Raw genomic sequence first — 13,343 nt, forward strand, 5'->3', positions numbered from 1 at the left:
TGTGAAATTATGTTAAGTGTAACAAAAGTTGTTTGTTTTTTTTTTAACAGAAGTAAATTTTCCACATTTATTATTATTATTATTTTTTAAATGATTTAAGATCGCAAACGTTGCAATAGCTCATACAATTTAAGAAAAATGTTGACAGGACATCAATAAAGTGGCACTAAGATTTCTAGTTTTAATTTTGTACATTTGAATGCAACACATACCACATTTGTAAAAATAAATAAAATAAAAAAAATAATAAATAGGTAAATGTTAACAGTGTCACATTGTTTTTTTTAAATGTAAAATGACAAGATATCACTAGCGCAAAAAAAAAAATTAAAAAAAATCTACACATTCAATGAGCTTAGCAGTCCCCTATAAGACAGACGTTACCTCAAACGAAGGTGCAAATGCAACTCCATGGAAACCATTTTTGGAGACCTTTGAGGTTCCATGCCGTCACTCACACGCCCGTCATTGGAGTCCGGTGCCCCCACTTGCGCACTTTCCAAACTAAAAAGGAGGAAGAGATCTCACCTTTAACTTAGATTCCTCACTCAAAGCTCAAATCCTCATCTTATGAGGTCAAGGAGAGGTTAACGTCTCACCTCCCGCTCCGCCCAGACCTCTCACATACTTGGCTTCTGCACAAACTCAGTCAACACTTTGATTACAAAATCGCACAGTGTCAAAAAGGCTTCACGTCATTTTGGCACGTTAACCTGTCAGTCAAAAATCAGCAAAAAAAATTAAGTGCATTTCAGCCTCAAAAACAAATCGCAAGCGGCATCAGCAAAAGACGACACATTTTCAAAGAATTGGACGTATTGTCGGAATTTCCCCCCAACTCATCTGCATGTTTAATTGCTTTTCATTAGCAAACTACAGCACTTTGCGTTCGACTATTCCTCGTTTGCCTGATAAAAGTCCGGAGTTGTCTCGCGCTCTCTTTCGAGGAATGTCGCACATCAGCGTCGCTGCAAAGAACGCCAACTTGTTTGCTAAAAAGTCAACAAATTGTGAAACGAGCAGTAAATCCGGACTGTAGATTTTCAGTTAAAAAAAAAAAAAAAAAACCTACAAACTGTTCATTTTTAAAGATGTTTTTTTTTTTTAATTATTTATATTGCAAGTGCTCTTCGAGGGTGAGATTTAAATCATTCTTGTTTCCAAATGAAAAACAAAAAAGGTCACATCTAATACATGTATACACAAGTCACTTTTTTACAAAAAAAAAAAAAAAAAAAAAAACTGCATAGCTATAATATAATACAACACAGGTTTGACTGTACAATCAAATACTACACAATCCCGAAACCTCATCAACTTGATTGGAAATATACAAATATGGACAAACGGCAGAATTCAGCATCATCGAAACTGCTTGAGAAAAGGGCGGGAAAAAATATATATAAAAAAAAAGGGAAACCGTTTGAATGTGCACAAATGAGTGAGAGAGAACAAATAAGAATCAAAATATGTACATGGCATTGAAAAGCGTGTTGTTAATCACGACACGCTTTTCAGCCAAGTTCCGCCTTTGCTCGCTACGTAGTCAGTCGTCCTCAGGACGGAAGCGCCAGGCCTCCCGTCGCAGACCTGAAATTTAAAAAAAAAAAAAAAAAAAAAAAAAGCGCTTTAGCTTGGGTAGATTTTTTGGGTCTGAATCAATAGTGTGTGTGTGGGGGGGGGGGGGGGGATAAAAGGTAATAAAAAGACCCACCACACAGATGAATGCGCCTGAAATGGATAATCACGTCGAAAAAAACAAAAAATAATAATAATAAAAATGTGAAAGAGGACTTACTCCATGTTGCTTTTGAGCTGGTGCACCGTGCGCTTGTCCAGGTAGCGGCAGAAGAGCGTCAGCAGGTTGGAAGGCAAGAGGAGCGGCTCCACCAGCGAACACTGGGAAAGCTGCCCCGCCACCTGGAATATTGTGTCCGTCCTGAAAGACAACAAAAAAGAAAGGGAAAAAAAAAAAGTGGCATCTGAACTGATCTTTTAGGGCACAACAAGCCAAAAAAACGGTACCATGTCTCAAAGTCCCCGATGCTGGGTTCCAGGGGAACACCGGAGGACAACAACTTCTCTCCGTGGGACAGCATAGCATAAAGAAGCGACAGCCCAAACTGAAAGAAAGGGAAAATAATTAAAATTACCAAGGTTGCAATATTTTTTCCCACATACCACTAGAGGGAGCCAAAACCCCCAATTAACTTATTTATACATTTTTTTTATGCTATAGTATAGAGAAGGCTTTGATGCAGCCTCTGAACTGAAGAGAATGCTTGAAGCAATGGTAGTTATTACAAAAATGGCCAGCAGAGTATAAGAGATCAACCAGGGCCATGTTGCAAAAAAAAAAAAAAAAAAAAAATCTCTTTTCCCCACCGTTTTAAACAGATTTGTGAATAACGATGAAACTTGGCTATATGCTAATGCTAATTGCCGCAAAACGGAACTTGAAAAATTTGTCAAAATCCAGTAAAACAGCCCGGAGCGAAGGGGGTTGCTTCAGTGAAAATGTCTGCAATTGAATGAGTTAATAAAATACACATTTAATGATCGATTTCTGCTACTTTATTATTCTCTAAAAGAATAAAAAAAAATAAAAACCTCCCCTTTTCCGCCATGTAAACCTTTTTGGGGGCGTGTCAATTACTCCGATTTTTTTTTACCAAGTACCAGAGTCACTTGTACAAACAACCACACGAGGCTAATTTCTCAACCGTCAGCGTAGCGTGTAAAGACCTTGTTCTGGCACACCAGCGAGAGCGACTCGTTCGTGGACAGGGTCTCCAACGAGGTCACAACTCTGAGGATGGCGATCAGCTGACTGAAGGTCAGGCCTCCGATCACATTACGAAGGGGAAGGTAGAGCACCGGGAGCCTCTGAAGACAAAAGCGCCAGTCACCACCACAACTCGAGTGTGGAAAGATTCCCGTAAAGCCAATCTTGCCTCTTCCGCGTCTTTGCTCATCAGCGTCGGAAGGTTGCAGGTGACGACCCGCAGGATGTTCACGGCGCAATCGTGCTTCAAGAACGGCAAGAGGCGGGCAAGAAGGGTTTTGCCTTTCGAGATCACCAGGAAAGGAAGAAACTCCCCTTCTGAATTTCTAAGTCATGAAAAAAAAAAAAAAAAACATTGATGCAAATAATTTAGAAAGTAAAGAATAGTCATTCATTCACTGCCATTGACGGCTATAGACGTCAAATTCATTTTAACAATGTATACATGGATTTTTTTATATATATATAAATTTGTTAACATTTTGAATGTGTTTAGACTAATGCAGCCACATAGTACATCTTGTAAATAGAATTCTACAAAATACATGGCAAGGTGAACTGACTTTTGATAATGTATTAAAAGTCAAAAATAAAATCTAATAAATCCACTTGCACATAAATAGTTACTCTGCACAAATATTTTTTGTTCTTTAATAAATTTGCAAAATTAAAATAAAATAAAGGTGTCATTATAGAATGTTTTGTGTATAATTTCGAGAACAAATTATCCCATTTTGGACTAAGAACAACAAAAATGTGGAAAAAGAGGGAAATACTATAAATACTTTCCAGATGCAACGTTTACATGGATTTTTTTTTTTTTAATATATAAATTTGTTAACATTTTGAATGTGTTTAGACTAATGCAGCCACATAGTACATCTTGTGAATAAAATTGGGCTTCCTGTTTTATAAACATGAATTAAAAATAAAATTCGACAAAATACATGGCAAGGTGAACTGACTTTTGATAATGTATTAAAAGTCAATAATAATAATAATAAATCAGTTGCACATAAATAGTTACTCTGCACAAATATTTTAGTTCTTTAATAAATTTGCAAAATTAAAATAAAAAGGTGTCATTATGGAATGTTTTGTGTATAATTTCGAGAACCAATTATCCCATTTTGGAATAAGAACAACAAAAATGTGGAAAAAGAGGGAAGTACTATAAATACATGGATTATTATTATTATTTTTTTTTTTAAATATATAATTTTGAAAAAGTATAATTTACTCACAAGGCCTGATGATGCTGCATCCTGTAGTAGATTTGCTCCACTTTCCTCTGGGTCTTCTCCATCAACCTTTTCTCCTCAGGCTCGGACAAGACGGCGGTTTTCACCCGATCCGACTCTTCCACCTCCAACAGAACTATAAACAGCTGCGGGCGAGAACCGAGAGGTCAAAGTGATGGAGCGGTGGAAACCATCTCCGCTGTACCTTCTCAATTTCGCTCAGAAGCTCCAATCCTTGTCGCCTTGTGTCTTTTTGCTCCTGTCGTTGCCGGCAGCAAGTAAGGGAATGACCATTTAAAAAAAAAAAAAAAAACGGAAAAAAGTATGGCGGCGAAAGTGGAATCACCTCCAGAGGACCTTGAGTTTGAACCACGTGAACAACCCCGATGGCGCGGCGAGGAGAGTAACAAGTGGACACTGCCACTTGGCCCAGGGAGCCTTCGATGTGCACCACTGCAAAGGGCAAAAACAGCCATCTTGAACAGCCGAACTTTATTTGTTTTTCCGGAGAGCTCAGTATTGTTCATTCGATTTGACATCATCATTGCTCTCCTTTTTTTAAAAAAAAATAAATAAATTAAAAAAAAATTAATAAAAATGTTTTTTTATTTTATTTTATTTGGTTTTCAAAGACCAACCTGGTGTGTAAGCGTCCGTTTTTGTGATATAAGGCGTGGTGAGTTTTGGGTGCTCCCGCTTGCTCCTCATGCCCAGCTCCTCTTCCGCCACCTTGGCTTCCACTCGCCTGTAGTACTCCTAAAACACCACACGGAAGCAAATTGTAACAAATAACGACGCCGCTACACTTTTCGTACCTGATAGTAGTAATCCTCAAGGTAGGGATTCTCAGTTTGCAGCTGGATCATCTGAAGGCGGATTATCCATTCCTTCTCCTTGGCCGTCATCAGATTACAGTAAGGATCCCAACCGTCCACTTTTCTAGAAAGGCGTGCAATTCCACATTAAAAAAAAATAATAATACAGCCGCCATTTTGTGACAAATTTAGCCCGGAAAAAGTACCTCTGGAATGGACGTTGTTTTTGGTTGAGTACACGTTTATGTTGTGGGTGGAGCTGAGTGACGGGGCCGGGACATCTGCAACGTTTACACAACATTTGAATGACAAATTAAAATAAATATAAAATATATACACGCACACACACAAACAGTACGCAAATTCTTAAAACTGGCTCCCTCTAGTGGTGTGTGAAAGAAATCACCCAAGCAATTTTGTTTAACATTTTAGATACAATTTTAATTATTATTAATAATAATATTATTATTATTTTTTACAGTGGGTTTAAGCAAGTTTAAATACACTTAGAAAAGGAACCGCCATCATGTATATGAATAATTGGGTTTCTATTTTTTGCTCATTACGGTGATGCTTACAGAGCCAAAATATTTTTTTATTATTATTATTAAAAAAAAATTTTAATGGTGCTTAGCGTAAAACAGTTCCACAATTTTATTTCATAAAGTTATTACAGTACACGTTTCCAACCAAAATTATTCCGTAATTTTACCAGGTTGAATCCACATTTAATCCTTCACAAACCTAATATGTTGCACCACATTAGATGAGGGGCTGTAGAAGGGGGACGGCCTCGGTGAGTTGGGGCCAAAACGAAGCTGCATCATTTTGGGAGTGAGCGGCCGCGGGGTCGAGGGGCACGCCAGGTTGGTGGGATAACCAAATCCTCCTGTCTGATAAAAACAAAACAATATATTGGGACAAACAATTTGCATTTCCTAAAAAAAAAAAAAAAAAGAAGCCAAGTGTATACCTGATTGAAGTGCTGCCTCTGGGTTAGCGGCTGGCGGGAGAAAGGAAGACCTGGCAACATGGGAACCTACAGCAAATAAATAATATAATACAAATTTAGCCGATATGGTTTCCAAAAGTAAAAACAAATTCTCCACCTGCAAGGGGCCCCTGGGGCCAAACTGCCGCCTCGGGTAGGGCCCCCACGGCTCCCCTCCCCTCCTGTCCCTGAAGGAGGAGGCGTGATCCAGGAAGTTGGAGGTCAGGTGCTGACCTCGGCCTCCGTGGCCCTCAATCACGCACACGATGGCGCTGTCCTAAGACACAAAAAAAAAAACTGAGCGGATGTGGCTGCGGGACGCTGAGACTTCGGTTATCTTCACCTGAAGTATCGATCCGGAGACTCGTCGGGTCTTTGTGTACGATGGTTCTGTCCACTGCGGGAACAAATTTAAAGCTTCGGAGAAAAGTACGCAACAGAAAATAACTTTTAAAAAACGCACTTACGTCTTCAAACGTGTGATGGAACATGACATTCCCACAGTCCACGATGGCGCTATCCAGACTCTGGCGTTTAAAAAAAACAGGTCAGCTGACGAAAAAAAAAAAAAAAAAAGTCAAAAAGCTAAATCAAATAATCACCTTGAGGCTGGGCCGGCCCTCAACGATCCTCATCACGGCGGGGTCTTCGAACATATGACCCCTGGCCAGCCCCCTCCTCTGGCCCCGCCCTCTGCCACACTGCACGTAATAGGGCAGCCGTGAGGGAGGGGAGGGCGAGCGGCCGTGCGACGGAGGCTTGGGGTCAGGCGGCGGCGGCGTGGGGGACCGCGGCGGCAGGTCGCTAAACTGGAGGAGGGTGCTGTTGGGCCCGTTTGGGGTCACCTGTGCGTCTACATCTGACGGGGAAAAATTCAGCAGTCACAATCAAATGTTTTTTTTATTGAAAACGTCAGAAGAAATTATATTGCATATTTAATTCCAGTGTGATAAAAAAAATAAAAATCTTCAATGAAGCTGACATGCATGCTTTTTGAACATATTTTGTTTTACTGTAAAATTGAATAAATAAATAAATAAATAAAAATAATAATAAAAAAAGCCCTAACGCACCCATGCCGAAAGTCTCCTCATTGTGAATGTTGATCTCCTCGTCCTCCTCCGCCATGACCTGCAGGAGCCCACAGTCCATGCTGGTCTCGGCCTCCTCGTCACTCCATTCAGTTCCATTTTCAGGCCACTGAGACTCTTCTACTTCTTCAGCCACCTGGATGACGACACTGGTCTGGTCAGTTGCATCTTATTGACGACATTTGCGAGACATTTTGACATATGACATTCGCTCCTTGGCAGTAGCTCAGTGGGGCCATCAGAAGCGCCAATCTACTTTTTATGTAAATAAAGAATAAATATAGTAAAGGTTAAAATTTAAATAAAAAGTTTACCTACCAACAGAAATGAAGCCCCCCCTCAAATTGTATCATTTGAGAATTGCATTCTGCTACGTTGGGAATAATAGAAAGTTAGCCCTGTATTAGCAATGGAACCTTTTCTTTAACCAACCAGCGTTCAAATTCATCTTTTAAGGTAGCCATGACGTCAGCCCATTTCCCCTCCTATGATTGGTTGATACTTGCCCACAGCCAACTCTCCTTCAACTCAAAAAAAAAAAAACATATGTAGCATTCCGCACACATTTAACAATAAGTATCTCCAACGAGTATGATTTTATTTCCTTTTTGGTCTTGCCATTAGATAAACTTATATATTCTAAACTGCTCCAGAGGAGTAAATTCATGGCACTACATTGAACACTAGCAAACATGACGAATCAAGTCAAACGTAAAATGAGAGAACGTGTTCGTTAGCTTAAACCGGTTTAAAAACGGCCTTAAATGTCCTTCACTTACTTTCGTTCGCTCTGAATCACTCATGGTGCAATTTAGACTTTTTTTTTTGTTTTGTCTCTTTAAAGCTGACGGGTCAAGTTAAATGTTGTTCAGGTTGCGGTATGTGCCGTATATGTGCAGTATTAATGTTTAATTGAACTCACCTGGGCGAGAGAGCGCACGCGCTTACATCATCACGCACATTCGTAGCGAAACGCACGTGTACGTCATCGATTATTATATCATTCGACGAATGGCGACATCTGGTGGTCAAGATTAGCGTTGCATGGCTTCCATTCTCTCCTAAAAAATTACAGCGTCAGCGTTACAAAAATGAAAACACAAATGGAAATGAAGCAGTGAACATGTGTGTTTTTTATTCTTTGGAAAAGTTTTTGGCAAAGTGCATACAGCTTTTGTGAAAGAATAATGTGATCTGATATTGATTGTGTGATAGCTTAATTGGTCTTACTCAACATATTGTATGTAGCGGACAACATAAAAACAGCGTCAGCAATTTATTTGGTCTGCAAACATAAAGCAATTCTTTCTCAGAAAAAAAACCCCATCAGTATATCTGTATTTTTTCGATTTTTTTTTTTTAATAATAATAAAAATTCATTGAATCAGCACATTATGTAAAAAAAAATACAAGCATGTAACAAAAATATTTGACATTTTAAGGACCGGTTTATTTAATTCAGGGGTGGGCAAGCTTGTGCTCAAATTGTGCACAGCGTTTTTTATTAAATGGGCAGATGGGCTACATCATTCCTACAGGTGGCAAATAAAGGAAATATTATATGCAAATTAGCTTTTCTAATAATAATTAAATTGATCCAATTTTTTTAAAATTGTATTGTTTTTAATATATATAATTGTAAAATATTTTTTTTAAACTAAGGTAAATTTTGATATTAAATTTGCGAAATCATTTTGTTATTTACAACCCTTAATCAATTAACAAATTATAAAATGGTAAGTAATGGTAAGTATTTTAATGAATCAATTATAAAAAAAAAATTACATAACTATTAAAAATTTCAATGCAGAGCGCCACAGGCCATATTTTAGCCCACCCCTGATCCAATTTATAACACTGTACTTTTCATTTGTATTTCACACCTCCAAGCTTAAGTGCTGTCAACTTCTTCTTTTTTTAAATAGAAAATTATTTGGAGTTCTTTTTCCTTTAGTACAGCGTTCCCTTGCATACTCACAGATTTTGGAGAAGGAACAAGGACCTTTGTGTAGTGCTTTGCTGCCATCTTGTGGCATCTCAGTGCCAGGGAACTATGTTGAAGTGATTGAGGAGCTTCATATAGTGCTTTGACACCACCTTGCTGCCATGATTACATTCATTGAAAAACTTCCCCATTTGAAATTTTTATGCTCATTGCAAATGTTGAATATAAAATTATTGCTTTGGCGCCAAGGAAATATGTTGAAGTGAGTCGAGGAGCTTCACTTGGTAATAGGAAAAAAAGTGCTCTGCTGTCTGGGTGTGAATTACTCAAGGATTTTCGTGGAAGGGTTCGTGAACATCAAGGGTTCACTGCACTCTTAAAAAAAAAAAAAAAACAAGAAAGAGACCAGCTCCAGCCTCATTGCCACAGTATAAAATTTCAAGACGACGACAGAGAGGAGGAAGAGGAGATGATCAACATCCTCAGCCGAAGAGCTTGACGAAGCACGGGTGGCAGTAGGGCTTGTTCTCCTGCTCCTTGAAACAACCTTTGCTCAGCGGCTTGAGGCAGAAGTGGCACACCAGGTGATGGGGGTGGAACTTGGCCCCCATGGCGGTGACGCAGCGGCCCAGGATGGGCTGCTGGCACGCCTGGCACACGCTGCCCCGCGACTGATGGTAGTGGGCCTCGCACAGCGGCTTGCCCTCGTGCTCGAAGAAGCTGCCGTTGACGAAGGGGCTGTAACACTCCTGCGAGGGATGAGAAGACGTTTAGAGGGAGCAAAATAAACCTACTGAAATACTCCCTAAAAGCTTCTTGAATTTTCACCCCCAAAATCTCAAATCCCCAAATCTCGCCGCTCTCACCCTGCAGACGAAGCACTGTGGGTGCCACAGAGAGTTGAGGGCCGAGATGTAGTTTTCCAGGATGGGCTGGCTGCAGCCTTGACAGCGCGAGGCAAACAAAGTCAGGAAGCACTGCTGGCAGTACTGCTGGCCCTCACGGTCGTGGAAGCCTGAGAACAAGAACGTTGCTACGCTTGGATGGAGCAAAAGTGATGACAATAACATCCCGTGGATTTCTACAATGTAAACAAGATCAAATAGCAATATAAAAAATAAAAAAAAATAAAAATAATATATGTATATATATATTATTTATTTATTTATTTTATTTTATTTTTTTATCTACCATAATTTGTTTTTGAGATTTTATTTTTGGTAAACGTGCTAAATTTTTGCATGTTTTCTTACACATTGAAAAAACAAATCTTTGATATTTTCCTTATATTAGTACAGATCTTTTTCTTCACTAGTTTCTTATGTTAGCTAGTAGCTATGTTTACTTGTTTTACCAAGTCATTTTTTTTGTTTTATTGGCAGATTAATTTGCTTAAATGAAATATTCCTCATTTCATTGCATTATTTTTGTTGTTCTTTCCTTGTTTTTTTGTTTGTTCAAGCATGTTGTAATGTTTTGATAGCATAACATAAACTTTGCTAGCATTAGAATAAATATCTGTTTTAGGAAATGTTACCAAGTCAAGTTTTTGTTCCATTGGCAGATAAATGTGCTTAAATGAATTAATATATATTCGTCATTTCATTACTTTCTTTTTGTTTTTGTTTTCTCTTTCGTTTATTTGTTCAAGCATGTTGCTTTGATAGCATAAACGCCTGAGCCAACGCTAGCTAGCAGAAAAAAATAGCTGTTTACTTGTTAGCAAGTCAAGCTTTTGTTTTATTGGCAGATAAATTTGCTTAAATGAAATATTCCTCATTTCATTACTTTATTTTTGTTGTTCTTTTCTTGTTTTTTGTTTGTTCAAGAATGTTGTTTTGATATCAAGAGTGTTGTTTTGATAGCATTAACATCTGATGCAATGCAACCTTAGCTAGCAATAAAATAAATACCTGTTTTAGGAAATGTTTACCAAGTCAAGTTCCTGTTCCATTAGCAGATAAATGTCCTTAAATTAATTAATATCTATTCCTCATTTGATTACTTTCTTTTGGTCAAGGATGTTGTTTTGATAGCATAAACGCCTGAGCTAACGCTAGCTAGCGGGGGGAGAAATAGCTATGTTTACTTGTTAGCAAGTCAAGCTTTCGTTTTATTGGCAGATAAATTTGCTTAAATGAAGTAATATATACACATCCCTCAATTCATTACTTTCTTTTATTCTTCTTTTCTTGTTTTTAGATTGCTCAAGCATGTTGTTTTGATAGCATAAACACCTGATGCAACCTTAGCTAGCAGTAAAAAAATATATAAAAATGTTTACTTGTTTTAGGAAATGTTACCAAGTCAAGTTTTTGTTTTATTGGCAGATAAATGTGCTTAAATGAATTAATATATATTCCTCATTTCAATATTTTCTTTAGTTTTTTCTTTCTTGCTTTTTGTCTGTTCAAGCATGTTATTTCGATAGCATAAACGCCTGAGCTAACGCTAGCTAGCGGGGGGAGAAATAGCTATGTTTACTTGTTAGCAAGTCAAGCTTTCGTTTTATTGGCAGATAAATTTGCTTAAATTAAGTAATATATACACATCCCTCAATTCATTACTTTCTTTTATTCTTCTTTTCTTGTTTTTAGTTTGCGCAAGCATGTTGTTTTGATAGCATAAACACCTGATGCAACCTTAGCTAGCGGTAAAAAAAGAAGAAGAAAAGTTTCCTTGTTTTAGGAAATGTTACCAAGTCAAGTTTTTGTTTTATTGGAAGATAAATGTGCTTAAATGAATTAATATATATTCCTCATTTCAATATTTTCTTTTGTTTTTTCTTTCTTGCTTTTTGTCTGTTCAAGCATGTTATTTCGATAGCATAAACTGAGCTAACGCTAGCTAGCAGTAAAAAAAAAAAAAATAATCACTTCGCCTTTTTATACACAAATATCTGTAGGCCTACTTCTACTTAACTACCGAGCGCGAGTCCGTGTGCCACCTCTGCCGTTTACCTTCCTCGCCGAACGTGCTGCTGCACTTGATGCAGCAGAAACACTCAGGGTGCCAATTCTTGTCCAAGGCAGTCACCATTTTCTGACGGAGAGATAAAACACATCATTTTTATAATGTTTGTAAACAGTTGGCGGCGGGCTACTGCCAGGTGGAAGAAAGTGAGTGATGTTGAGAGTCTAACTGCCTAGTTTTAGTCATAACTGTTTTAATTTACTTATTTCCTCAGTAGAACTTTTATCTGTGGATGTGCTGTCGCAATTTCTGCTCATGTCATCATGTCTAAAGGACCTCGTCTGTTTCCACATCAATGGGCCAGCGTCTGGGGTTGAACTCAATGTGTATTGGATGATATGCTGTAAAAGTGTAAAAAGTCTTATCTACTTCCGGCTGTCGTCATGTGTATTGAACTCAGGGCTGTTTTCTGAGGGTTTTTCAAGATAGTATAAGAATGCTGTGAGTCCGCTGTAACGGCACACTTGCGAGAGGAACTGCAGCCATTTGTCTGTAAACTCGCTTGTGTCCAGAATATTCTGTAAAATAAATCCTTCGGAGGACCTGTTCCCCCGATCTCCAGTCTGTATTCAGAAAATCAACATTCTCTCTACCCGAACAACAACGAACACGCGGAAGACAAAGATAGTCTCCTAACAGTGACTAAAACCCACAACTATGAGTGGCGTCATGGTGAAAAAGTTTATAAATCTGCTAATGCATGGAAAGCGGATCCAGAATTTGCAAAGAGAGCGCTTACATTTAGTATGGGCTTGTTGCAGTGTGCGCAGTGAGGCGAGAAGAGCGTGAAGTAGTCCGACTCGCAGTACGGCCTCCCGTCCTTCTCGAAGAAGTTGCGGCTGCCCAACTCCGCCTCGCATTCCGTGCACACAAAGTGCTCCGGGTGCCACACCTTGCCCAGTGCCGTCACCACCTGCGTGAGTGGAACGGTCACACAATGCTAAACATTCCGGAAACTTGTAGCCGGCGAGTGCTCACCTGTCCCACCACCGGCTTCTGACAGGCCGAACAGTTTCCCTTGGAGGACGTTTGAACCCCTTGTCGGCTCAGGTCGGATTGGAGGAGCCCCAGCATGCTGTCCAGCGAGCCCCCTGATGATGTCTGTGGAGGGACCACCGGCTGCTGCTGCTGCTGTTGTGCGACTGCAGCGGTTGTTGGTGGTGTTGTCGTGATCACCGGGCTGACAGGCAGAGCCGGCTAAAGAGAGAAAAATCCATTTATTATTTTTAAAAATGTATTTTTCATGTTACTACTTACTGTGCTTTGGACACGGAAGTCAGAAAGAGATGCCATCAGTTTGTCCAACTCCAGCGTGGCGGATGTCGCTGAAGGCTTTGCAGAGCTGAGGGAAAAATACACAATTAGAATAATTGGATTGTCACTTTATTCTCAGAATTGTGACTTTGAATTCTGACTACAAAGTGAGAATTCTGTCTTTAATCCTAGAATTCTGACTTTAATCACAGAATTCTGACTTTAAAGTTAGAATAATAGTAGCACTA

The 13,343-nt window shown here is 39.0% G+C and overlaps 2 protein-coding genes across 6 annotated transcripts in view; both read right to left on the bottom strand.

Annotated features, from left to right (window-relative positions):
• Positions 1 to 1,078: 1,078 nt before the first annotated feature.
• On the bottom strand, positions 1,079 to 7,832 carry patl2 (PAT1 homolog 2). The gene is made up of 19 exons (XM_077550922.1): positions 7,703 to 7,832; positions 6,906 to 7,059; positions 6,435 to 6,691; positions 6,300 to 6,359; positions 6,176 to 6,229; positions 5,951 to 6,109; positions 5,815 to 5,880; positions 5,586 to 5,734; positions 5,048 to 5,122; positions 4,842 to 4,965; positions 4,665 to 4,782; positions 4,373 to 4,479; positions 4,232 to 4,285; positions 4,030 to 4,172; positions 2,955 to 3,111; positions 2,746 to 2,886; positions 2,026 to 2,123; positions 1,799 to 1,939; positions 1,079 to 1,590 (listed from the first exon to the last, which is right to left on the bottom strand). The coding sequence occupies exons 1-19, from the start codon at positions 7,724 to 7,726 to the stop codon at positions 1,557 to 1,559; spliced, it is 2,115 nt and encodes a 704-aa protein (XP_077407048.1). The 5' UTR covers positions 7,727 to 7,832; the 3' UTR covers positions 1,079 to 1,556.
• Positions 7,833 to 8,038: 206 nt separating this feature from the next.
• Positions 8,039 to 13,343, bottom strand: part of LOC144038432 (transforming growth factor beta-1-induced transcript 1 protein-like) — an 11,321-nt gene continuing 6,016 nt past the window's right edge. For all 5 annotated transcript variants that reach the window (XM_077550946.1, XM_077550945.1, XM_077550947.1 and 2 more), the window contains 6 exons: positions 13,099 to 13,183; positions 12,820 to 13,038; positions 12,581 to 12,754; positions 11,829 to 11,910; positions 9,735 to 9,883; positions 8,039 to 9,617 (listed from right to left, as the gene is read on the bottom strand). In XM_077550946.1, the coding sequence (XP_077407072.1) occupies positions 9,351 to 9,617; positions 9,735 to 9,883; positions 11,829 to 11,910; positions 12,581 to 12,754; positions 12,820 to 13,038; positions 13,099 to 13,183 (976 nt within the window). In that variant the 3' untranslated portion in view covers positions 8,039 to 9,350. The remainder of the gene's footprint in view (positions 9,618 to 9,734; positions 9,884 to 11,828; positions 11,911 to 12,580; positions 12,755 to 12,819; positions 13,039 to 13,098; positions 13,184 to 13,343) is intronic.

The sequence above is a fragment of the Vanacampus margaritifer genome, chromosome 18, assembly GCF_051991255.1.
Source record: "Vanacampus margaritifer isolate UIUO_Vmar chromosome 18, RoL_Vmar_1.0, whole genome shotgun sequence".
In the NCBI taxonomy this organism is placed as follows: domain Eukaryota; kingdom Metazoa; phylum Chordata; class Actinopteri; order Syngnathiformes; family Syngnathidae; genus Vanacampus; species Vanacampus margaritifer.

Bases quoted from the DNA above. Each gene is read 5' to 3' on its own strand.
- patl2 (XM_077550922.1), bottom strand. From the start codon at position 7,726: ATGAGTGATTCAGAGCGAACGAAA. The intron at 5,881-5,950 runs GTGGAGAATTTG...TATTTGCTGTAG, and splicing joins GCCCCAGGGGCCCCTTGCAG to GTTCCCATGTTGCCAGGTCT. The intron at 1,940-2,025 runs GTACCGTTTTTT...GTTGTCTTTCAG, and splicing joins ATCGGGGACTTTGAGACATG to GACGGACACAATATTCCAGG.